General features: G+C 29.3%; 1 protein-coding gene across 12 annotated transcripts in view; it reads left to right on the plus strand.

The window, feature by feature from the left end:
- Positions 1-27696, plus strand: part of LOC142333367 (NAD kinase-like) — a 489955-nt gene that overhangs the window by 424331 nt on the left and 37928 nt on the right. For 10 of the 12 annotated variants that reach the window (XR_012758595.1, XM_075380407.1, XM_075380424.1 and 7 more), the window contains one exon: positions 22785-22868. Coding sequence is in view for 11 of the 12 variants with exons in the window: in XM_075380407.1 (XP_075236522.1) it covers positions 22785-22868 (84 nt within the window). In the remaining variant the exon portion in view is untranslated. Of the gene's footprint in view, positions 1-10513; positions 10669-13178; positions 13204-22784; positions 22869-27696 lie in introns of those variants that run through there. The other 2 variants (XM_075380452.1, XM_075380455.1) reach the window with 2 other exon arrangements.

Consider the following 27696-nt stretch of genomic DNA (forward strand, 5'->3'; position numbering starts at 1 on the left):
TCTGAAGTATTATCTGAAAGGTAATTACCGGAGGCTAAACAGAGAAAAGAAAGAAAGTAGTTATTTACTAGTATGTAGTAATTTGTACTGTATAAAGTAATTTATACTTTTTATTTTAATATTAATTTATATGGAGAATTTTCCTCCTGAAGATTGCTGAATAGCTGAAAACGTTAGAGAAAATATACTAATTGATCGGTAAGGTGATTTCAATATTATATTTAAATTGTAATTTACCAACGGTGCCATGTTTTCAAAATTCAGTAATTTATTCATGTTAAAAAAATAAAATATTCACTGCATCTTTTTATTATGTTTACCTAGCGTTAGATTATAAAACTGTAACATTATTACAAAGGTTCATTCGTTAATAATAAGACTATTTGTTATAAAACGTTTAAAGAAGTTGTAGAGGGGGCTACACAGCGTATAGATTTAGGCTAAATCGGTTAATGGTAGGTAGTCTTACATTCAATGTTTATTGCATTTAAGGGAGATGGTTACTTTGTTTTCTATTTGTCCGAGTGCTGACATGTTACAAGCACGTTAGGGTTTCCCTTCATGTTGTATTGTTGAACATGTCCAATAACTCTTGTTAATAACGATTTAAATCTAATAAAATGAAACGCGTGCAATTTTCGTCGGAAACATTATAATTTTTCTACCGGTCGTAATGAATGTCGCGACGCGATTTCAAGTCTTTGTATTAAAATTGAAAAAGGATAGGATTTCATCCTATATAACGATCCGTAGAACGATAAGATTATTTTTAACAAACTTAATTTTTTTAATATCATATTCATCACAGTACGTTTCAAGGCTTCCTTTAATTCAACTCATCTCTTTATGTAAGTTTTTGTACAAAAATTAAAATCTTTTACAACGGGCATTTTTATAAAAGTAAACAGTTGTCACAATCAACATAACAGTAAAAATTCTCTCATTGTTAAAAAACAAAAATATATTCAGATATAAATTGCTGTATACAAAAGAAAAAAAGAATTTATCGTGAACATTCATGAAGAATACATAATATAATTAAAGAAAAATTTATTTCAGTAATATAGAAAGACCTTCTATGTTTAAATAGAATTTCATTATTATTTTATGGCTGTTTTATTTTTAGTCTATAAATAAATATTAAAAAATTCAACTGCCAAAAAAAAAACATTGCCGACAAACATTGCTTTTTAATATAGGATAATTAATTACTAACTACAAAAAAAGGCGGGGCTATGGCCTGCTGTGGTAATTTTACATGGTTTATGTTTCATTACAAATGATTTTGTTAACCGTGACTGAATAAAGTTCATGAGTTTAACCTACTAATAACAACAAAAACTTTTACAACGAAAACCTGCACATTTTTAGCTATTTCTTGAGTTGTGATTTTTTAACACAGCTCTAACCCCATTGTTTTCCTTTTTATCCCCAAAAACAAATATAATTTTAGATAAATCTTATACTAATACTAATTTGTACTATTAAAATAGTACTATATTATCTTGTAGTATAGTAAAAGTAGTAGTAGTAGTAGTAAAGTCTTGTATTGTCTTATGTTTATAAGACATAAGGCAATGTTGTGAAGACATTTTATTGACATAATATTATTAAGACATGCTATTGTTAGTCTTATATAATCTTTTTATGTAATACTAATTTTTATTTTGTATTTATTGGTATATGAAGTCGGATTCGAACCGATGTGTCTTCCCCTTGTAAGATCAAAATATTTCATTAATTAAAATTCTCTTTGGCTATAATTCTGAAACCGATGAAAATAAGTACCACTTATGATATATAGTTGAAAGCTCTCGATGAGGGCTTATTACTGCCGTTAAGAAAAAGTAAAAAATCCAAATTGTTTTGGATTTTGGGGTTTTTTTGGATACTTTTTGGTCCAGTCGATTGCTATCAAACGGGAACGTGCACAACTAGGTGTTACAACAGCCCTAAATCCAAAATTTCGACATCGTATGGCTAATCGTTTTTGAGTTATGGGAGACACGTACGTACGTACAGACATCACGCCGAAACTAGTCAAAATGGATTCAGGAATGGTGAAAATGGATATTTTCGTTGAAATTTGAAAACCGAGATTTTTCGCGAACACAGTACTTCCTTTACTTCGTGCAAGGAAGTAAAAACGTGAGCACCCATCTGAAACAAACAAACAAACCCACCCACCATCCTTTTTATGAAAATGATTGTACAGGATAATTAAAAGAGCGTGCGGGTGACAATTTTATATATAGTGTATTTTTTCAAGTTTTTAAAAAATATTTAAAATATATATACATACATATTTATATTACCTATGACAGTCCCGGTAACGTAAGGATTCCAACGCGGGATCATACAACTAAATCGGTTCAGTCATTGAGCTGCTACGGTGGAACAAACGTACTCGTATACTCGTAAATGTGTACATGCATACATTCTAAATACATTACGTTCCTTTTGACGATAGTAAATTAGTTCATAGATAATTTCTCTTGAGTGCAGTCTACAAAGTTCTGTCATGAAATCGTATGTGTGACATATCTGTTATGTATTTAACCTTGTCTTTGATTTTTGTTCGTAAAAGAAAGTAGCAAATTTTTAAATTATTGGTGCTTTTTTAAATCTGTATTAGTCTTATGAGGTTGCATTAATAATGTTTGTTTAATGGACGTGCTCCACCTACGCTTTGTAATTGATAATAGGACAGATATAAACATATAATGAAAAGACGTATTTATTATTTTATGTTTTTTACGTGTTATGATTTATATGTTATGACCATAATTACAGATAGATCAGGTTGTGGGATTCCCATTGGATCGGTTAACCAGTTTTGAACGTAAAACATGTCCGGTTACGACACAGAATAATTCCCGTATCATATTGTACTTTGTGTGTAAAAACTTTTTTTTTTCTTAATTTGACATTTTATTAGTAATATTATAAAAAACAACAAATTATAATAGTATAATGAGGTGTATGAGACCAACAATATTCTAATTGGTATTTCCCTAGTGAGAACTCAAAAACCGGAAGGAATAAATTTATTTATTTTACAGAATTTTTTTAAAGTCATGTATATATATATGGAAAGGGATATTAGGAAAATCCCTTATTTATATAAGGGATTTTCCTAAAATTTTCATGCATTCTTTACTTGTTGACTATTTAATCAGCATGAATTTTAGAAAATATTCTCATACAGAGACTAGTTTATAACTATGTGTTTTTCGTTATGCTGTTGTTTTAACTATTAATTTTAAGTTTTATTAATTTTTGACGTAACTATTCGTGTTTGAACGATTCATTGCCATTTACTTTTTCCTATTTTGATTACAAAGTACTTATATGTACAATTATTTCATTACTAACTCGAGTATCATTATCTAGATAGCAAATATATGTCTACTTATCGATGATACGTCAGTTTTATAAAATAACTTTACTAGCGTGAGGGGGGGCGATCGAAGATGGTAACGAAATTCAAAATTGTGGTATTAGTTTTAAGCTTTCTAGTTTTGACATGAGCAACGAGACTTTTAGATAAGATAAATTCGTGTTAATATGCGGCTTCGTATTACAGCTTAAACGTAAAGATGTTTTGATGTATTTTAATTAATTATGTTATATAATTTCTTATAACTAATTATGAACTAATTCATCTTGGTTCCATCGTAGTAGTTTAATTAGGTATTATTGTTATTATTATTACGTTATGTTTCATTATGTTTTAAAAATTGTTCTCTTCTCTGCTCGATTTACTCTTTCTTAACGAATAATTATTTAATTGTCTTTTCAATATCGGTTTCCAATAAAGATCTCTAATTAATTATAACTTAATCTAAATAATAACTCGTTTGCCATTTTTATGTTTTGAAATAATTCTCACGCTTAATTTTTTCTATTCATGCGTAGTATCGATTTATCGATATTTGCATAACGATGTATGATTATACTAATTTGAGTAAATTTTCTATTTGGCTAGCTCGTCAAAAAAGGGAATAAGTATGGCAGCATTCATTGGCGTAAGTGGCTGTATGATCTGACAAGTTTGGGTGTAGATTATTTGTAAAGTTTCTCTGAAAATGGATTTAATTTTTTTTCACGGAAGCCAAAATAAGAATTTAAATATCTACAATTAAAAGAGAAATAAAATATGAGCTGCTTATACAAATAGTAACAAAAATATTCGAAGATTAGAATAGGAAAAAAGTACAGTTTCTCTATATTACGTAGAAGTATAAAATTGTGCAAAACACGTAAAGAAAAATAACTTAAAAATTTTATTATCAAATTTTTAAACTGGTTCCTGTACGTTAGACCGTTAACTATTTGAAAATCGATTGTGAAAGTAAAAATACCAGTGAATTTTGTTTTTAGTTAATAATTAGACTGTGATGTTCGTAGATCGTTAGATTGTCTAACCGTAATGTATTCCGATGAAATTAATAAAACTAAAACTGGATTAGTATATGGTCATAATATATATAATACAGTAAATTATATGAACATATGACGTCTTCTGTGTCGGTAGCCATTAGTAACTTCAAATTCCTTATGTGATTATTCATTTCCTGTAACTCGACTCTTTTTTTTTCATTAATGGAGAGAATACGGAAGAGTATTATCACGGTTCAGTAGTAAACAGTAGTTCGTAATGTATGTTTTTATGTAATATTTTATTTACATTACCTTAATTAAAAAAAAAAAAATAAATAACGCTATCATCTGTGTTTTTACTAGTAATAATAAAAAGAACCGATTGTTCCATATGTTACATGAAATATCTTCTTTTTTAATTTATTTTAGCCTCTCGTACCGCCGTTAGGTATTGCTTAAGAGGACGAGGTGAAATGGCAATTTTGTAGCGTCTGAAAATGCCACGTCTGACCGGGATTCGAACCCGAAACCTCTTCGAGACATTACCACTCGCTCCACTGAGGCCGGCATGAAATAATATCTAGCGAAAAAAATTTTGAAGGGAGCGAAATGCCCACCGGGCTGGGGTCTAGTGGTTAACTCGTCGTCCCAAATAAGTTGTTTAACAGGTGATTTTCGAAGTAGAAGGTTCTGAGGTTCAAATCCTAATAAAAATTAGTCGCTTTTATACGGATTTGAGTACTAGACATGGATACCGGTGTACTTTGGTGGTCGGGGTTCAATTAACTACACGTCTCAGGAATGATCGACCGGAGAGTCTCTGCAAGACTGCATCTCATTTACATGTCATACATATCCTCATCACATTGGGCCGTGGGGGAAGGGTTCATATTGTTCACCAGTTGAACGTATTGCAAGTACACATTAGGAAAAAAAATAGCGAAAAAGTTTAATTTTGTTAGCTCGATCAAAGTTTTTTTTTAATTTAACATTTTATAAATGCAATGTAAAATGTAAAAATCGCTGAGCTATGAAATCGGTTGAAAATAATCAGTTTGACTTCGTGGCTCGCTTTGTATTTGGATCCTGCAACTTCGATATTTATGAATTTATTCCGAATTGGTAAATAATAGGATTTCAAGGTTTTTTGAAATATTTGGTGTCTCAGAAAGAAATTTACTACAGCTACCTCCCTATATCTAGCTTTAGCGTAAATATGTTTTTAGTGTTCTGCTGGGTTACGAGATACACCAATTATTATTGTACTTTCTGTAATTTCATATAATTTTGATTGTTCCATATATCGTTCCTATTGTGTGTGATATTAATTTTTAAAACATTTTGTGGTTTCTCAGTATTTTTTTTCTGGTTATTATGGTTTATAATGTAGGAAAAGTATTGTTATTAGTAAAAAAAAATAATAAATAATAACCTTCCAAATTTTTTTATATCTCTATTCTTGGGTCCTTGAGATCAAAATTATAATCTTTGTTAGAAATTTCAGTATTTATGCGTGCGCGTTTTGACCTCTACTCGTGGAATGAAACAATAACTAAAAAATTTTTTAAACCTGTATTCAGAGACCCTACCCTTGTAATTTTATTTCTTAGATTTATTTTACTTTTTTTCTCTCAATTTTATTATCGTTTTGTAATTTGATATTGTCAAGGTTTGATGGAACTATTTTCAACCTTTATTGTAGGATTGGAGATAAGATATGTAGAGCTTCTCTTTCACCTTTTTGTAGTTAAACATATTCTGACCGGAGAATAACAAGCTTTGTGTTACAAAGACGAACTAGGGACGTAGCTGCAGATGTTCTTTTTCAATTATTATATGGGTGCTGAATTGATATTGGTTTGATCATGCGCACTTTTTACTAAAAGTCCTCATACCTCTCAGGATGCGTAATCTTCGAGTACAGTCCGTGTAATATTAAAAATAAGCTATAAAAACATAATGTATGTATTATTGCATAGATGAATTAGCACACGTGTACAATAAAAACGTTTTGTGTGACTATCGGGATAACAATAGCATTTCGTATTTATCAATTCCTTAGGATAAATAATAAGATATATTTTAATGTAGACATTTTTATTTTAAAGTTGAAAATTACTAAATGATGATTTATCTCTTTTTTTTATTCTGCAATGCATTATTTTCATTATAATACATAAACGACGTCATAAAATTTATTTAGCGATTGACAGCGATATCCGAAAACAGATTATATAACAAGACATCGTATGTATTTCACATTTAAATAATGTTTAAAATCTCTCAAATCTATTAATATCTATTTTTATAATCAACGTGTCGATCATGCTAACGTAGTTTTATCTCGATAAACATTAAACAAATGTTCTGCATTCGGCCTTAGTATAGACAGTACGAGAATAGTGTAAAACTTGTAATATTCTCATAATTTATACTGTAAATTATAATTCATTTATGCAAATTCAGTTTTATGTACAAAAGTATGCTATCGGTAATAATCATGAAATTCCATATCGTTTCGGTTGGAACAATAAAAGGTGACCACTTTGGATTATCCAGGTATTTAAATTCACAAGTTTTAGTATACGTATTTTTAAAACGTTATGATTTGTTTTAATTATGTAATGTAATTTTTATAAAATTAAATTTGAAAATCGGTAAAATAGAATAATTGTAACGTTATGAATTCTTGGTATCGTTAATGTTTGTATAATTTTTGACCGATGACTACGAATCGGTATGAATTTATTCGGGGTTTCCTTTTTCATTGATGATAAAAATGATTTACTTTAAATTTAATTTATAAAATGCTTATGCACTTCCATGTTCAGGTGTTTATAGTATTTTTTTTTCTAACAACACTGCAATTTTATTTATAGTTTTTTCTGGTCTGGAAATAAATGTGAAGACAAATTTACATCTTTAAATAATATAAATTAGTTAAAATTCGCAATTAGTTTAAATGTTAGCTACATGTTTTTAATTATTATCGTGTTATTTTTACTCGGTAGATAAAAGCACTAAACTACATGAATATTTCTTTTTTAACCTTTATGTGTGTGTGTGTGTGTATATATATATATATATTTTTTTTTTTAAAGTTTATGATTTTTTTAAGTTGTTATTTTTAACATTTTGTTACTTAAATTTTATAAAATTTAATTAAATACGGTCTTCATCCTGCTTTAAAATTGTCTAACTGTAAAGTAAAAACAGTTCCTGTTGTTAGTTTACAAGAACTGTTAGTGATAGATTCTAATTTATCACGTAATGAACGTGATAAATTAAAATTTGATAGTCCATAAAATGTTATAAACATAACACATTAAAAGAATAACAAAACCACAATAAAAATCTATTCGTTAAGAAAAGAGGATTTTGCTCATCCTTCATTTTTTGAAATTTTAACAAAATTCACGAAATTCCATGCAGAATATTAAATAAATAGAAAAAGTAAATTTTCATTCGCTAGAATGATATTAATAAAACCCGTAAGTACCGATGAAAGATTCCTTATTAAGTTTACTGATAAAAAAAAATCATTTCCAGTTTCTGATTACATAAAAATCATCTGTTGTATTATTCCCTGCCATAGATAGATCTTAAGTATACTAATTAAACTCAAAATTAAATAAACGTCATAGAGTAGTATAGAATATTTTTCTAACACTTAAAAAATATAATTGATGTTTTTAAGTAATTGATACCCTTGTAATTAAAGTTAACAAATTGTATTCTCTTTTTACAATCAGATTATTTACTGTTGTTTCTATAGCATTTGTAGTATTTTGTAAGTATTTGTTGTTTGGTAACTGAATTCTTTTCTCTTGTTTACATTGAAAAAGTATGGTCTTCGCGGTTCTTTAAAATTAAAAAAAAACAAAAAAAAACGTTGATTCTGTATTATTATTATTAGATAAATTTGGTGGTTAAATTAAAAAAATATTTTAACTTTAAAAATACACATTTTTGTGTCCTTTGTTATATTTTATTAATATTTATGTTCAGTAGAAGAGTAAAAGTCGCACTATAAAATTATTTGTTGTTTCGTTACATTGATGTATATTTTTTAATTTTAAATATACATAGGAAATGCTTTGTGATAATTTATTTGAGTGGTTTATTATCGTTTAGAATGTTTTATTATTTCAGTTGATTAAATTGCGAGATATATTTCTTAGTATATTTCTTATTGTTAATGCTTTCATTTAATAAAGAACAGGACATTGAATAAATGTCAATCAGATGTTTTTTCTTTTAAAATTACAAATCAATTAAGAGTCCAAGGTAACTTCATGCCCTTCCTTTCATAATAATTAACTTTTTTGACGATTATTTATATTTACCAAAACTGGTTACTTCACTCGCCTATATATTGATTATTCGTTTGCTATTAATATCTTATAGTGTACAAGAACTTCCACTAAATTTAATCGTTTCTCCTCTCTTAGTAACAGTCTGTCTCCAAATGTTATATAACTTTAAGATTTATTTAATTGTTTCTTTGATTGATGTCTTTTATTATAATTGTTCAGTACAATTTATTTTTTATTTTTTTTAATTCTTCGAATGAACTTTTTTTTAAGTTAAAAGGTATACTTTTTAATTATTTTATTTTTTTAAATCTGGGGTATAGTTTGTTATGTTAATATTTGTATCGAAATTAATACTTCATATCGTAGAAATATTAATAATTGGGAATATTTTTTAATTTAATTTTCTGTATAAATAAAAATGAGCTTCCAGATTCACTTTGAAGCTCCCATCAATTTTCGTTATCTAACAATGTATACAGTGGTATCGTCTTAAATGTGTTAGGAAAATCCTCTTTTCTTAACGAATAGATATTGATTGTAGTTTTGTTATTCTTTTAATGTGTTATGTTTACAAATTTCATATCGTATAAGCATATTCAAATTGTGGATTTTGCGTTATGTATACAATTTGAATATTATTTTTTAATACTGTTTTATGTCGTGTATCTATTTTCGATGAGTAATTGTATGTGAATGCTTGTATTTGTTCTTTGTGATATAATCCCGATATAGTACTCTGTTTAGAGTTTCCTGTTTAATTTAGATGCTTCTAGAAAGCTCTGTTTATCGGAAGGGTTTAGGATGTTCGGTAACTTATATAAATGCACACTACATTGTTAAACAGAATCGACTTAAGAGTATATAAATTAAACTGCAATTACACAGGCCAGACAAAACGTATCGTGGTTTTTCCTTTCTAAAAATTATCTATATCGACAATATTATCTATATCCACAATTCCTTCTTAAATAAGAACTGCATGTAATAGTCAACTTTTCTGTAACATTTTTGTAGGTATTTTGTAAATGATGTGCTGTAAAGAGATTACGAAAAAGTTAGGGAAAGTTAAACAAAAATTGTGCCGATATTTTATTGTTTAAAACGTAAATGTTTAGGCTACATTTTATTTGCTTTATAAAATCTTACTCATCAAATTTTAAATAACGTAATGTAAACAATTTCATTACATGGCGTAACAAAGGAAAAAAAGGAAATTTTTGCACTAGTTTTACATAATAAAGTTAGTCTGATTATATGCCTAGATAATAATCATCTAGTATTTTTTGATCATTTTTTCCCGACTACTTTAAAATTAATTTTTTCTTTATTATTTCTTCTACTTTTAGTAATTACGAAAGTGGCCTTAGCAAAATTAATAAACTATTTTTTTAATTTGACGTGTCATATAATTATTGTGCTGCGTTGACCTGCTTTTATTTGGTATTTTAGGTGTTTTTAAGTCGGAAAACAAACGTTAACATTCTTCTTTTGCAGATGTACGGTTTTTTTTTTTTTTAAAGCGTACTCTAAAAAATAATTTCTTTAATTTTCCTTCTGTCGATAGATTATTGATATTTTTAATACGTACTTTTATTTATTTAATCGTATGTGTTTTGAATGTATAATAATTTAGTTTCGTGTTATTTACATAATTATATTACGATTAAATCTTTTATTCCGATTTTGATTTTCATTGTGAGCAACGTTAGCGAACGATGCTATTATTGTCGTCAGCAACAGCAACAGTAAATAAGCGAGCGAGTGTAGTATCCTCATTATTAGTTCGTTATAAGGCCCTGAGGCATCGACTGATGAGCCTTGAATTGTCTAGAGAAAGGCTCTCCTGTCTGTAATGTTCGGTTGGCATTGGAACTTGGCATTCTGTGTGGAGACCTCGGTGCGAAGACATGGAAAATCCCCCGCTCTGGAGGTGCCACAGCCTTGTTGATGAACAGGATTTACGCTATCGGTCAGATTATTATTACCTTTTGTTTTGTAACAAATGTTGTATCTACATACGTATTATTATCGCTATAAATCCGTACACTGTCATTTAAGACTTTTTTATTTGCTCATTGTACCGTAACGTATAACATATGTTATACTCGTGTCTTAGGAATTGCGGTTAATAATATTATTTATTAATCTTGAGTTTTTTTTTAATGCAATGTAATATGATATTTTTTGGTAATTTTTCTGTGCGATAAATTTGTTTAGTTTTATTATTAAAAATATTAAATTACTGAAGATCAGCTATTTATATTTTTTAAACACGTCTGTTTAATTTTTTAGTATTTCGATTTTTCACCGTGACGATGTCTTTGTTTAGTTAATTTAATAAAATATTACGTAAGTTGTAAACAATTGTAAATAGTTTGTCGAAGTATTAACTGTATTTAGTTGTACGTTATAAAATATTACGCAATATAACACTCACGTGTATATTTAAATAAATGTATTTAGTTTATATTAGTATTTTAATTAAAAACGTGTTAATGTTTCATTAAAGCACACATTTTATAAATACTGCAAAAACTTGTCTTTACCGTAACAGCTAATTTCGTTAAAAAACAAAATTAAAATGATCCTGTTACAAACCTTTTTTTAGCCTCTGATACCATAATTAGGTATTGCTTCAGATAGGATGAGATGAAATGGCAATTTTGTAGCGTGTGAAAATACCATGCCTGACCGGGATTCGAACCCGGGACCTCCGGATGAAAGGATAAGTGTTTCAGACACTTAACCAATTCTTAAATGGGTTGTATTTTATTATTCTTTTTTTATTCAGTATTAAAAATAGTTATGAGGGGTAAATCTTTTTTTCCCCCGTATAAAAAACTGTGGTTTGTCGTAGACATGTGTTCTCATTTTTGAAGTAAATTTGATTTTTCAGTGCCATATAAATTTTTGTTGTCGGAAGGAATATTTTTGTTTGAATATTTCTTTCTTTTCTTTAGTTTATTTTAAATATTAAAAATTCTAAATGTATTCAGGCTGCCTTGTTCAGGAGACTAAATTTGGGGAGTACGCGACTCGGCCACGTCACCGACAGTTAATGCTTGTGTGAAATCAGACCCTCTCTGTGCGGAGGTAAAACGATTCACTGTGTTAGCCGATTTGATGTTCGGAATTTTGTGAGCCTTGTTTTTTTAGAACGGGCTGTACTTTCAAACATGTGGTGGGTTTTTCTCTGGTCGTCTCGTGTTTCATTATGAGCTCGAAGTCAGCTGTTTGCGCCGCCATCAGGTTTCAGATGACATGATATAGTGGTGGCTTTAATCGATTCTGGTCCCTGTTGTAGGTACTTGCAATGTTTATAACCGATTGGAGTCGGGTGACCAGGAGACAATTGTATCGTTGGCCCGCCCGAACAGAACAGTAGAAAATCAAATAGAAAGTAAAAGAAAGATTTTTCAAATAAGGGTGTCAGACGGTCCATATTTGTACCTGTATTGTTTTTCCGTTGCAACCGATTGTACGGGTTTATGGTAGGACTTATGTTATAAAAATGTAAACTTTGTATTGAAAGTTATACGGTTTTATAAAGTACGGAACGAAGATACTTTAAGATGAATCAGAGGTGGAAAGATTTTATGGCAGTTTGTTGTTAAAAGACTAACAAGAACGGTGAACCGTTTTTAAATGGCATCCGGAGTTAGTTAATAAGCTATTAAAAGAAAATCTAAAATGTACAATCTTTAATGTAAGTCAAAGATTTTAAGACAAACAAATAAAAGTAAATTTAGCATGTCATATTATGTTGAGACTTAAAAATAAATACAGAATATAATGGAAAAGAACTTCATAGAGTTCTAATAAGTGACCAAAAACCAGCAAAAGGTTTGAATTGGAACCTAAGAACGTAAATGAAACATACAAAAAATCCAATACGCAACGTTTGATCACTTACCAATTTTTTATCAAATTTATATCTAATACAGATGTGTGTAATTTATTATTAAAATGACTCCGGCGATATAATTTTGAAGTTACTAACTTTTACAACTATCCGATAATTTCTTTTATTAACTAATTTAAAATTTATTCATATTCTGTACCTGAATGGTTCATACAAATAGTAATTTTATTCTGTAGAGAACACTGTTTTTTTTTTGAGTTTTAAAAAATAACAGCTTAAGAAAATTATTTAATATATTTTATCATGTAATATTTTTATGTTTACATTCATGACGGAATAATAAAATTTAAAAAAAAAAATTTGCGTATATTTTAATAAACGGAAAGAGTTGGAGAACTGTATTGTTTACAAATACAGTCAGGCAAGATAGATATGGAAATGACCAGGTACGTGCAGGTGTGTCTATTTGTTGAGTGATTCTGTAACATTACATAACTATGTGTTGTTGTTCAGTCTAATGCGATAAAATTAGTTTTTGATACGTAGTCGTCGTTAGTAGTCCATATTTTCAGTTGAAGTTTTTTTTATATATTTGTATATTACTTTGTCATTGCTGTGCTGTTTATTTACAATGGAATTAAGGTACGCCTAATTTAACCAGTAAATTTAATGGTAAAAAAATTGTTTTTTATTTAATCAGTAAAAAATAAAATAATTTTCGATGGAATTGTTAAATATTTGATTCCCTTATTTTTTGACTGATTAAAATTTAATTGACTTATTAATTGACTGATTAAAATTTTTTATTTTACTGATTAAGTAAGGAAGTTTCTACTACGCCAGACTACAAAAGGTTATATAATAGTTAGATTATTGTTTGTACATATTGCTCATATGACTATTTATAATTACAAATTTTTAATTGTAGGATTTTATACAAGCCTTAAGCTCTCAGAGTAATTAACTCTTGTGTAATTGTAATATTAAAAAAAATATTTATTAAAGAGATTTTCATAGAATTTGTTGTTAAAATTGTATTAATTTTGTTATTTTTTGCATTTTAATTTCCCTAGAACTTGTGTACAATTCTTTCTGTGTCGTGTGTGTGCGCGCGTTCGTTAACGGTTATACACCGTTATAACGGTTTGTTAGACATATTTTTTATTACATAATTTTTGTAAAAATAATTTGATAACCGCTAAGTAGTTATCGGCTATGTAAATTACCAGTCGAAGTGCTAAGCAATTATCAAATATGTAAATTATCAGTTGAAGTATTAATCTTGTATTAGTTTAAGATAATTGGCAATGTTTTTTGTTATCTATGCCGGTCGTATTTGAAAATTGTATAAAAAAACTAATTCATTATTAACGAGAAACAGAAATAGATATAAACGTAATATATAGATTAGTTTTTTACGTACATTTTCCAATTATTAATGACACTTAAGTAACTACATTTTTTGCTGTTGTAGCTAAAGTTATTATTTTTTTTTTAACGGTTTGATATTTATTTATGATGTGGTAAATCACTTAATACGAGATTCCTATTATTCCTGAAGACGACTTGCCATTTTTTGCAGTGTTTGTATCTCATTTCAAGTCGCTTACAACCCGTTGGTTGTGATATCTGGTAATACTAATTAAATAATTTTGCTTATATGAACCTCGTTTAATGTACACCGGTATACTCTTCGATAATTATATCGAAAATTATTTTATTTTTTACTTATTTATTTTTTTATATTTTATCATTTTATGTATTGACTGTAACATTTCCTCTTTTGTTTTTTATTTAACTGATGGTGTTCTAATGATATGTGTATTTCCAAAGTTTACTTCTATCCTTTCAGGAAATGCTAGAGCAGTTTGTTTTATTTTATGTATGGAGTAATACTTCTGACTCGATCTACATGCTATATTACCAAATATTATATATCGGTGCGAATAAAATATTTATTTATGTAGTAACCTATTCAGAAAATTAACTATCTGTTTTTTTAATTAATATTTGACGTAACGATTACCTGAATGTATAGCTAGGTTCCCGTGTCGAATATTTTTTGATATTAAAGGGATGAGGCTTGTTACATGCTCGGATACGGATGTGATCCTGTCCTTTATAGTGATATAATTTAGGTCAGACGTTTATTTCCTGTCTGTAGATGGTTATATGTTGGTAGTTACGTATCTCGACCAGAGTATAAGAAAAACTGTTCTTAACAAGTTTATTGCAAGTTTCATCATCTTGTTACGTTTAATCGGTGCGGTATTATCTCCCTTAACGTAATTCAAGTTTATTTAAACATTTTTATTTGTTTGTATTAAGTCTGTTATTAATTAGATAAGATGACGCTTGCCACCACGAAGTTAAACAATTCTTACATCAGATTGTACAGAACTATATAAATAATAGCTCGGAAATGCAATCTTGTTCATTTATTATTGTATTATAAACGGTTGTTTTCTTATGTCACGGTAATCGCCGAATCGATGGAAAAACTTGGGTATTTGATGAAAACAGGAGAGGTTTAAATCAATTTTTACGTTTATTACATTAGACTAGTGGGTTTTTTAACTTTCAAGTTAATTTTATTAAGTTACGATTTTAGTGGACATATTACGGTAGTGTACATATTATGGTGGATTTAAGAAACGCCCTTAGTTACTCTATGTTTGTTATAGTCGTTTCTGGATGCGTAAGGTATGTTTATTTATGTAAATTATGTTTATGCAAGTAGTTTTACGTACGGAAATTATCATTTCAATTTATTCTCTGAAACGATTATCAATCTTATTTTTTATTTTTCAATTACAAACAATTTACGATCGGTTCGATACGATTAATTTATTAATTTACATTCATAAATGTTAGACTATTAATTAATTCATTGATTTATTAGCGGATTTCCAAAGAATTTGTAGAAATTGCTGCTGCGCCTGATCAGATTTTTCTAAGAGGATTTCGGGGGGAAGGGAATCAACTTTTCTTTACGTTTTGAAGTCTGCTAAACACTATTCTGCAATGTTTATCTACGTTTGTATGAACTATATGTATAAATAAGATTTTTTTTAATCGCTCAAATGACGCAAATCTTAATCAATTTTGACGAAACCTGATGGGGTGATATAATCTTATCGGGAATAGAGCCCTATTTATTTTCAAGCGAATCGGTTCACAGGAACCAGAGGTAGAACCAAATAACGGGGTTTTTGGGTACGTTTCAGCTCTTTTTTTTCATTCTACTCGGTGCAATTTTTAACTGGTTTTGAGGAAACTTGGTAGGATAATGTAAACCTAGTTGAAATAAAATCTTTCATTTATTTTCAATTTAAAAAAAAATCGAATCTGTTCATAGTAATTGGAGTTAGAGCCAAAAATCCGGATTTTGGATGCGTTTTCAAGGTTTTCTTCATGAAACTGGAAGGGTGACATATTAAAAAGCCAAAAATTAGATTTTTGCGAGCACCACCAGAGATAAGCTGGTTTCCCAGTGGTCCCCTAAACAGAAAGTTTGTCGCCCAAATCTGACTTATGCGAGCACCGCTGGGTGCAAGCTAGTTTGCTGTAGTACTTGTATAGACTCGGGTTTCATTCATGTTATTTAAAATTCACTATTAATGAGAAACATTAATTTCCATTTAAAATAGGACTTTTAAATATTTAAAGATCTTTCGGATAGCTCCGTTCGGCTATACTCGGCTACGTTCGGATTCGCACAGCTGTAGACGAATACACGGCTTTCTTTCGGATGCACTCGGCTTCTGACGATTCAGCGGCTCCGTTCGGATGCATTCGGCTCCACTTAGCTCCTGACGATTCAGTGGCTTCGTACAGTTCACTCAGCTCCTGAAAGATTCACGGCTCCGTACTTACTATATAAGTAAATCTCTGTCATCAGACCGGTCTTTGATCAGTCCCCAAGACTCAGTATGCACCAATTACATGATGTTACACATAGACTTACAAATACAATGATTTTACATATATAGATTTACAAGTTTAATAATGTTTTTTATATATATATATATATAAATGACAATTACAATTTATAATAAAAAAGAATTTATAAACGCAACTACATAAAGGCTTAATTTATTTAAAAGAATCAGCGAACTTCGATAGTACTTTTGTGTTTCTCAATAATCCAAATTGTGATCTGGTATGAAAGAATCTGGTGGATTGGTGTCCAAAAAATCAGTGTTGAAGTTTTATTCGTTTTGAGTCAATTTGAACCTTTTTTTGTGGACATGGCTCCAATTTCACATAAATTATGGGTAACTGTGTCAAAATGGGTTGTTAGCAAGTATAATTGTTAAGCAATTGATGCAGACACAGTTGAATTATATGAAAAGGAGGAAGAAAAACAAACAAATATAAAAGTATAGTGTATTTACCGTACAATAAAAAATACCTCGCAGTATTATAAAACATATAATATTTACATAACATGAGATTCAACAAACACCGAAAGCTAGCTAAAACATGGAAAGCAGTATTATTTTCAAAAATCATTACAGCAGTGCAACATTCTTTCTTATCTAAAACCGGAATTCACCCTTCTGAGCAAGTACTGCGACAACATTTTTTGAATTTTGCCGATCGCAAATTTTTCTATTACTTAATTGATCTGTTATATGGAAAACAATCAGTAGAAAAAGTAAAATTATATTACAAATATGTAGATCGGTCGGTCGTGAGCTAGAAACCGCTGTCAAGCTTCTGCCACTACTATGGCGAGGCATGTAAAACAAATTTTAAACGTAAACGTACGGCTGAATGAAATGATATATATATCATACCGTCTTACGTTCGGTAGATCCTACTTTTAATACTCTTCATAGTCATTGTTTTTCAATAAAAAAATTGTACCGTTATGATTAGAGACCGGGTTATATGCATTTGCATATTAAGCCCATTCTCACCGTTTATTGCATATTTTCCTTAAAATTTAGTGATGATGGATATTTTTGTTATATTTACAATATTTTTCGGTAGGGTACCTTGTTAATAAATGAAATCTTACGTTGTAGCCGGCCAAACCTATAGCTGCACGGCTCTTAGAGCGCACTTAGCAGCCGCGGAACAGTTAAATAATTGTTAATTATCGAATATATCGCTATGTTATTCAATTACTTACTATTTGCATGCTGATTTTGAAATTAAAAAAAACTAAAAATTACTATTTTTTTATTATTTAAAGTTGCATATTTTGACACTTTTTATGCATATTTTAAGCATTTTTCATGCATGTTTCAAGCTTTTTATGTTGCATATAGTCCGGTATCTAGTTATGATAAAGTAAAAGTCGTCTGAAATACTTGCTTTAATTATGAGACTCTGATCAAGTAGAGAGGGTAATAGCTTGTCAATTGCGTAATTAATATGATTAATTAGTTTATTTTAGACAGAAGTGGCAAATTTAATACCTGCTGAATATCACAGTATTCTTATTACTTGTGTTACAATTGTATTTACAATTTTATAAAACTAAACACTATTCTACAGCCAAATTTGCAAACATGAAATTCCGTACACGATTTCATGATAACGTGTAGGTCAGTTTAGGTTCTGTTTGAGATGAAGGATCATTATTTTTATGGTGATCGGAAGAATTCCTCTGTCTCTATATAGTCATGCTACAGGCTACCTACGTAAAAATCACATGCTGCTGTGGGTCGTGGAACATGATGCACCTCGTAATCCCGATTGCCGATCTAAGTCCATCACGCTCTTAACATGCCCGAACGAAGGGAGCGCAGCTAGCTCCAGCTGACTCACCGCCCGAGGCAGAAACCGTAGTTCACAAAATTATGCCTTAAGACGACCCGGGCAGACCAATGGTAGTTTTAGATTTGAAATTCCTAAAAAACCTTCCCGTAGCGATAAAAGCCCCAAGCTTCAAATCTCAATTGCCAACAGAGGAACATTTTTACTTTATTCCGCAAAAATAGGAACCGACATCCGTCCGTTTCTCAGATACTCTAGTTACATTGTGCGCACGTTTTACAACCGAGTCTCGAGCAATCTCTTTTTTTGTTTAGCCTCCGGAACCACCGTAAGGTATTACTTCAGAGTATGAATGAGAATGATATGTATGAATGAAAATGTAGTGTATCCTTGTGCAGTCTCAGGTCGATCATTCCTATGCTGTATGGTTAATTGAAACCCAACCACCAAATAACACCGGTATCCAGAATCTAGTATTCAAATCTGTATAAAAGTAATTGTCTTTACTAGGATTTGAACATTTATACATATCATTCTTCTGCACAGAAGTCGGTTGTACTAATAACACTGATAGACCAAAAAACTTTTTTTAATGTTTCTTTAAGTGCGATACCTTTCTTGAATTTCTTTTTTGGGTACATTACAGATCTATAAATACAACTTTTTTATCACCCTTAGTTTTTAACAAATTTTCGCTTCAAAAAAAATTAAGGGAAAATGTAGTTAAATCTGTAAAATTTATAATTTTGCATGACCATACCTGTGTCAGAATGATTTCGCTGATACTTTTCTTTTATAAATAGCCTCAGACACATCCCAAATTAATGTCCAACAGTAATCGGCTAGCCTGTTAGTGTTGCATTTCCTTTTATAGCGGCTTTCCATCACCGAAATATCTTGTGGAAACGTTCACCGTGTTCGTCACTTACGTCTCCGAGGTTGTCTGGAAAAAAATCCGGATGTGGGTATAGGAAATGTATTTTCAAAGACATATTACACCCATAGCTCTGTATGAAGTAAGAAATTGATTAATAATATCGTGGTAATTGTTGGATTTTTGTTTGCCGAGAAACATCTTCTAATGAAGCCCAAGCTACACTTTCTACATTATTTAACATTGAGTTAAATACATCACCTTTGACCAACTCTCTTATTTGAGGACACCAACAAATATTTCTTCTTTAATTTTTCCTTCACTTACATTTGGAAATTTCTGCCTAATATACAAAAATCGGGGACTGTCCTTCTTCATTGCTTTTACAGAATTTTTCATTAGTCGTAGCGTGATATTTGATAGGGGGTAAAAATATCTTTTTGGGTTCAACTAAGGGCTCATGAATAATATTTTTCCTATTTGAAGTTAAGTTTTTTCCACTCTTTGGTTACATATTGTTTATCCCTAGCTCAGCTGTCCCATTCGCAAAGAAAACACATGTACTTAGTACAGCCTAACTGCATGCCTAACAAAATAGGTATAACTTTCAAATCACCACGTATGTTCCAGGTGTGTCTTTATAATTTAATTTCTCAAGAACGTTGTTTATCACATCGTATGCTCTTTTAGATTAATACCATAAGCGATTGGTATCAAAGGATATATGTTACCGTTTTGTAGTAGAACCACTTTTAATACACTTGGACAAATCTATGAAAAGGTGCCAGTCCTCAGGTTTATGAACTTGTCCTAAGTGCAACATAAGCTCATTTGTGCAATAAACCAAATTATTTTCATCAACAAAGTACTGATAAAGTTCTTTTAGTTAGCTTCGAAAGCCCAAAATTTTTTAATTTTTTTGAAGTAAATTCTAACCTTCCAAACTATACATTGAAAAATGAAAAAAATCCTTTAATTTAAATTAACAATTTTTCAAAAATGCTAGATGATAGAAAGACTCTGAGTTCATATTTGTTTTCAGCATCAATAAACACATTAAAATCATGTATCGCATGTTAGGAAACAAAAATTATGTTTATCAGTGTAATAAATACAGCCTAAATTAATTTTCTAAAAAAATTCTTCGGTAGAATTTTTTTGTCAATAAAATTAATGATTATGAACCTCATTCATACAGGAGGTCATTTCTTGTTTTAGGATAAACTCGGATACCTTTAGATATTTAAATTAAAAAATATCAAAATGGCACCCCTTTTAAAAGATATATAAAAATTTATAATTAAATATTTACAAATTGCATTGGAAAAAGTTTTTTTTTTTAATTGATTTTTATTTATTGCCTTTTTTTAACTTAATGTTGTTTAGCGGTTAACCTGTTTCCATTATGTTCTAGTTTTTTCTGTTGCCGCTTTAAAACCTGTGGTTTCTACTTTTAAATAATCGTCAATGAAGTTCTGACCACAGAGGACAGCTGATTACTATTTCTCTATTGGATTTAGCATGTTATGTGTGTTTTTTTAATATGCTGTGTTTTGTAAAAGTATTTTTTTTAAATCAATTTTTGTATAAAACGTGTAATGTTTTTTTCAACGTTTGAATATCAACGAGCTTTGGACATTTGTCTCATGAGCAATTTTTTTTCATTATATAGGTTACATTTAATGCTAAACTGATGATTGTATTGCTTAGTTACGTTTTTAAATTCTATTGTAATACTTATGTATATGTATGTGGTTTAAATTAACCTGATTTAATTAATCTGCATAAGATTTACATTTAATTTTAACTTAAGAATTATTTTTGTTTTATTTTTTAATTTCTTTAGAATTTATAATTTTATCAAAAAATTTAGTTTTATTTTTTTTATTAATCGATTTAGTATTAATCTGAAGCTGCTTACTTTTTATCTATTTTATATTATAAGACTTTTCTTTTAATTTTATTTTCTTAATTTTATTTGTAATTAATTTTTTTATATGTTGTAACAAAATAAATAATTACATTAGATTTGGTAGTATTGATCTCAAAAAGAAAAGAACAAAAAAAACAATAGTACAGTTAAAAAAATTAAACTTTGTATGTATTGAACATTATTGTATATCAAGAAACATTATTGAAAATTATATAACCTTGATTGATATATAATAAGTGTTTTAATTAACTAATAATATAGTATTCTTTCAGTTTAGAACTAATATTCATGTTCCTATATCTAACTTTTACAAGTTTTCTTACTTAAAAGTATATTAGTATTTTAAACATTACCAAGTTAATTGCTTAAGTTTTTATTTTAACAAATAATTACTATGAACAATAAAAAAAAAAATTGTTGTTGAGGGTGTGACAAATACCCCTACAAACAACTGCATAGCTGTATCTTTATGTTAAGATATTTTTGACAAACTGCACTAATAACATGCCAACTTGCAGAACAGTAAAATAAATTGCTTATAATTTTTAACAATAAGAATAACTATGAGTTTTTTCAAATTGTTAAAAACCAATTTAAATCTACTTTAGTAGAGGAGTTCAAATAATTTTTTTTTTCTAGAGTGGCAGTTCAGTTGTTTGACCGATATCTTTAACCATTTAGAGGCTTATTAAATTTGTGAATCAGCTTCTTTATTTTTATATAAATCAAGAGGACTTTGAATTAATTGAATTATAGGACAAAATTGTTGTTGTTATAATCAACACTTGTTTTGTTGGTATGAGGATAGTATTTTTGGTGTTTAAATACTCAATCAAGTAATGATCTGAGTGCATAGTCTAATTGAACTTAGCTATATGAAGAGATTTTGTTGAAACCTTTGGTTTTAGAGGAAGGCTTCACGCTTCTACAAATCGGTTAATTTGATAGTGTAGGGTTGTAAGTTGTGGATGGAAAAGTTGTGTGTAAATACATTGATAGAAAGGTCTGCCAAGGCATTTGCATCAGTGGCATCCTGACAGAGACCAAACTGATGACTGTTGTGTTATCAAGTTTAGAGGGTCTAACTCTGGTAAAGCCCATCAGGGCTAGGAATGGAGTGGGTGGTGTAGTGACTAAGATTGTCACAAGGTAGGTGTCTTCCCATGTGGGGGTCAGGATGAAATTATTTAATTTAATAAAGAAGCATTTTTTATTTACAGAATTTACATTAAAAAATGTGTGGAATACTGTTGAAACCAATTGGGAGGATGAAGTTGTTAACACTATTTTTGAAGGCCTAAACCCTTCTGAATAGAAGGTTTACTTTACTTTTCCCATTTGAATAGAACTTTGTTTTCCCATCCAAACTGATTCTTTATGTGTTTAGACTGTGATCAGTTACACTTTTACTGAACAAAGGTTCAATAATGTTTTTACATTGATGTCACAGCGTGTTGTTGGAAATTGTAATCTATAACTTAACCAGATCCAATAACCTATCATTACCTAATATATTTTCTCCGATTTTCAATATTCACTTCTAAATCTAAAATCTTCTCTTTACTTTTAATACAACTTGAATTTGAGCGCTACAGCTCTGTAAACTCTGCTGATTTGTGAACGGAGTTTAGTAATAAAATAATATATACTTCTATTGTTGTTAATGTAATTCATTTTATTTTACAGGAGGACGAGGTCCTTAAATGCACCAAGCCCAATTCAGCAGTTTGGCCCATGTGGGCGCATAATGAAGAATTCAGCTATGGTTATGTAAGTATTATTTTTATTGAATAGCGTTTTGTTGTAAGCAAATTTATTTATAGTTGCTACTTATTTTGGATATTAAATTTTACAATTATTTTTTTAGGGAGTAATAAACAATAAATATATCATTGTGTGATGGGTGAATAGTTTGTTTTTGAGACAAAAACTCTATTAACTGTAAATAAAAATTAAAATATAGTTTTTACTGTAAATGAAGAAGTACATACAATAAATCTGAGTTTACATATTCATTTGTTTACATACAAATTAAACCTTAAGAATTTTGTGCAGTTGAAATAAAAGAATAAACTTGCAAAACTGTTGTTATTAAATTTCAGTAATAATTGTGTGGTCACCTCAGTCTTAATGCAGAATATTTTCTTCAGTCTTTTTACTGGTTTTATTTCCACAAATCATTTTAATACTTAACTGAGTGATGTAAGAAGAAGAAATAAACAGAGTAGAGAAAAATTTATCATTTAGACTATGTAAAATAATTTTATTTCTGGAGTATGTGATATTGAGAAATTTTTATTGTAGAAATAGCAATGAAATCGGTTTTCTTCATTACCCTCAGATTTTTAGTTATGACCCTTTAAAATATTGAGAAACTTCTTAAATAATAGAATACAAAAATAATAATAATTATAATTAAAATTCCTACCTTTATTTTACAGACAAATTTATGTTATTTAAATTTCTTTTTTCTTATTTTCCTTTTGTGTTTATTGAAGTCTTCTCTTTTTATCACCCAGCAGTAGTTACTCATCATATATTCATCCCATCTGCCTTGATAACGTTGTTCCATCTGCAATATATCTTGGTGGAACCTTTGTCCTTGTTTGTTGCTGATGTCACCCTAGTTTAAAAGGAAAAAGTTCAAATGAGAATATAAAAATGAATTTTCAATAATGATATTCTGCAGCCTTAAGTTTTGTAGTTCACTAAGAGTTAATTTATAAGCCATTCATGGTTTTCAGTTTTTTGTTTCCAAGAAAAAGCCAGTAACATCTTTGAATGACTTCCATGCTACCAGTTCTTAAAAATTCAGTTTGCTGTCAAATATATTTTCACGAATTTTCTTATATGTGGCTCAATGAATATTCCCTCTTTTAATTTGGCTTCACTTAATTGTGAAAAAACCTCAGCTAAATATTTAAAGCCATCTCCACCTTTATCTAATGCTTTTGCATAATTCTTCGTCAGGTCAAGTTTTACGTGTAGAGGTGGTAAAATAATATGATCTGCTTTGACAAGGGGAATATTGACAACATTTTCCTTTCCTGGGGTAAACTGATTTCTTTTTGGCTAGTCTTTTAACTGTGTAGTGTTTATCTCTATCCTGACTATCCCACAAACACAAGAAACACATATATTTTGTCCTGCACACATATTTTTTGTCCATATAAAGAAGCCCTGTTGCTTTCAGGTCAGCAATGGTTCATCATGAGTGTTCATCATACTTAATAGCTTTTAAAATTTTTGACATACTTTCATAAAAAGTTTCTTTCATTCCTACAGCATGTGCTACCAGTATAGAAGAAACCTTATTCGAGTTATGCAACTGCCTTTAAACTTCTTTTTGATGAGTTTATAAAAACATTAATGATGAATAACATATTCAGTGTCCAGTTCAGACATTAGCCCTGTAACAACATGGCAGGAACAAATGAAACCATCTCTTCTAAAGTATTTCAATAAATTTTCATTTTGATTTCTATATACTGAAATTTTAGTATCCTTGTTTAATAAATTCCATTCTTTAAAACACGAACTTAGGAGTTGTGCATGTTGTTTTGATAAATACAAGTCATGAATTAGGTCACTCAGTTGTGTTTGTGTGGTAAGTTGAGGTTCAGTATTTGATTCTTCTGGAATGTAATTAATATCTATTGAAGATGAGGATTCATCGGTTGAACCTTCTGGGAAATCAGAAATTTCTTTCCAAGAAGTTGGAGCAGTTGAAAATCGGTAAATCAAGACCATGAAGTAGTGGTATCAAAACTGAATGAACAACTGGGTATGCGGTAATGTGTTTATTGTTTGAATTGAAACTAGTAACATTTGTTAAGCAAAAATAGCAGTCATCAAAATTGTTAGTAGGCTCTCACCAAATCATAGATATGCCAAAAGGCAAATACTCTTCTTTTTTTTTAACGACTGAGTTAATTTAATGTATCACTTGATGCGTGCTACATATGGAGTCCAGGATTTATCTTGGTTTCCCAAGGGACAGTCAAAAAGCGTTTGTAAGCAGATTTGATACTGTTTTCTTGACTTTTCATGGTGAATTGTTCGCAAACATAACAAAAAATATTTGGGGAATATTTGCAAGCCCTACTTTAAAATTCAAAATGTTTTACTGAATGAACGTAAACTGAAATATTACAGTAATACTTACTTAATTATAAAAATAATTAATTTTTAATTTATAATTATTTAATTACTTAAAATACTTCATAATATTGTTTCACCATGGAGTACAATAAAACAGCGTGAATCACATGCGTGCGCACTTAACAGATCTTTATGATCGATAAAATAATACCAAAAGTGTTCTGTCATAAAAATCTTTCACTAAATTTATGGCATCACTTATGAAACAGTATTTATAATATATGTATGATAAAAGTAATCACATCTAAAGAACACAGCAAGTCATATCAAGGAGCTGAACTCATATTGAAGAAAATTTCATCTCGTTGAATCACTCATTACTTGACTCACCGACATGTGAGTCAAGTAATGGCTCAAGCCAGACATGTCAAGCCAACATGATATGAAATGACATCATTCAACTGTTATTTATCAAATATAGGTCTACAGCATGCATCACAATATAAATCAGATGTGAATGAGCAAACATACAGATGTACGAACTTATTTGTATTGTTTGTTATACAAATGATGGAACAAATAAATTTAAGGGGATAACTTAAGAACACTAGATGATGGGTTGTTTCAGAATACATATTCAGATTTAGCATATAAAATACTATATGTAACATCTGCTTCCTTTTCAGTTCCAAATTTTATATTGACTTGTGTAATTATTACATGTATTATTGAGAAGTGTTTGCTCATGAACAATGAATTTAATTTACAAAATGTAGTAAATTTGTTTATAATTAAGTTGTAAATGTATTTCTGATTAATAGAGATATACAAAATGTATATTTTCAAGAGTTTTTGTACTTTTGACTATTCACTATAAAACTCATTTTGTTTGGAAATGGTTCAGTTTAATTAAATTTTTATCTATTTATTAATAGATTGTTAAAAATTTTATTACAAAAAATAACTACTGTATTGTATAAAACCTTACTGCATTTACATCCTACCCTGCACATTAATTTATATTTTCTTGGAAAAAATAAAAAACAATGATAATAAAAGTAATTATGTAAACAATCCTGCTAGTTCATAGATTGTAATCACAGTAATTGAATTTTATTTTTAAAAAAAAGCATTGTTTAGCATGGGTAAAAAAAAGTATTTTGGTTTTCGGTTATTTATTATATAAATTAAAAAAAAAGAAATAAGTTAGGTTTCTCTAAAAAGAAGAGCTTGGACTACATATTTAGTTTTTCTTACAAACAAGTTATTCCACAAAATAGTTAAAATTGCTAAGATTATATTGTAGTTATGAACTGCACAAAATAAAATTATAAAAGAAAAAAAAGTAAAAATTAAAAAAAATCTACTGGTAAATTTGTGAACATAGAACATTAAATATAATATCTGAATAACTTTAAGATTTTTATTTTATTCATTACTTTTCAGTTATAAACCAATATGTTGTACTTTTTAAAGTAGATTGTTGAAAAGTCTGTTCTGTAGAGCTTTTTTTGTATTTAAATTGTGAAGTATATTGTTTATACATCTTTTCTTGACATATTATTTGAATAGGATTCAATAAATCTATGAGTTAATGTAATTTTGCCAAAATTTAAAACAAAATTTCTACTGTCAACGAGTGTTTTTTTCAGGACATATCTTTATACTACTTACATATATGTATTTATATATTATGAGAAATGGCTTTACATGGTAAGCATCTCAACCTGGAGTCAGGCTTTTTGCACAGCCACCAGATTGGAAAGGGATTTGATGGATAAATTCATAGACAGAGCTGACTCCACAAAACAGAAATATTAAGAACATCAAAGGAAATACATCCTTTGCAAGGAATCAGTGAGCACCTAGGCAGAACTAATATTGGATCAAGGGAAGGAAGGGTGAAGGACAATCAAATGGTTGGATAATAAAAAAGAGTGATCTATCTAAAGAAGGACCATGAAACTAAATAAACTCACAGAAAGGAGTAATATAGTGCTTCTAGACCCAATCCAGGTAATGGGTGCTGACCATCTTCCATGCATTTGTTCAGGAGATTATTATTGTTTCTTATGAATATTTCGGAAGTCTCCAGATATTTCATGCATTTTTCTGGTTTTGAGACTCATAGGCAGCCGTGTTTCTTGTTAATGATGTATGAGTGAGGTGTAGTCTTGTATGGACTCAGTTGACCGTACCTGAGACGTGTGATTAATTGAAACCCAACTGCCAAAGAACACCAGTATTCATGATGTAGTATTCAAATCTGAATAAAAAACACTATCTTTATTAGGATTCGAACCGTAGAACTCTTGATTTTGAAGTCAGCTGATTTACAACGATGAATTTAACCACTAGATCAACCCGGCAGGTTATCTTTAGGAGATAAGAGATCAGCATATTACTGATTTTGCTATTCTTTTAGTCACTTTTTCTTCAGATACATACAATTACTTGATAATTTAAGGTTTTGCCAAGGAAAACGCTTACCTGTCCC

The sequence above is a fragment of the Lycorma delicatula genome, chromosome 1, assembly GCF_047948215.1.
Source record: "Lycorma delicatula isolate Av1 chromosome 1, ASM4794821v1, whole genome shotgun sequence".
In the NCBI taxonomy this organism is placed as follows: Eukaryota; Metazoa; Arthropoda; class Insecta; order Hemiptera; family Fulgoridae; genus Lycorma; species Lycorma delicatula.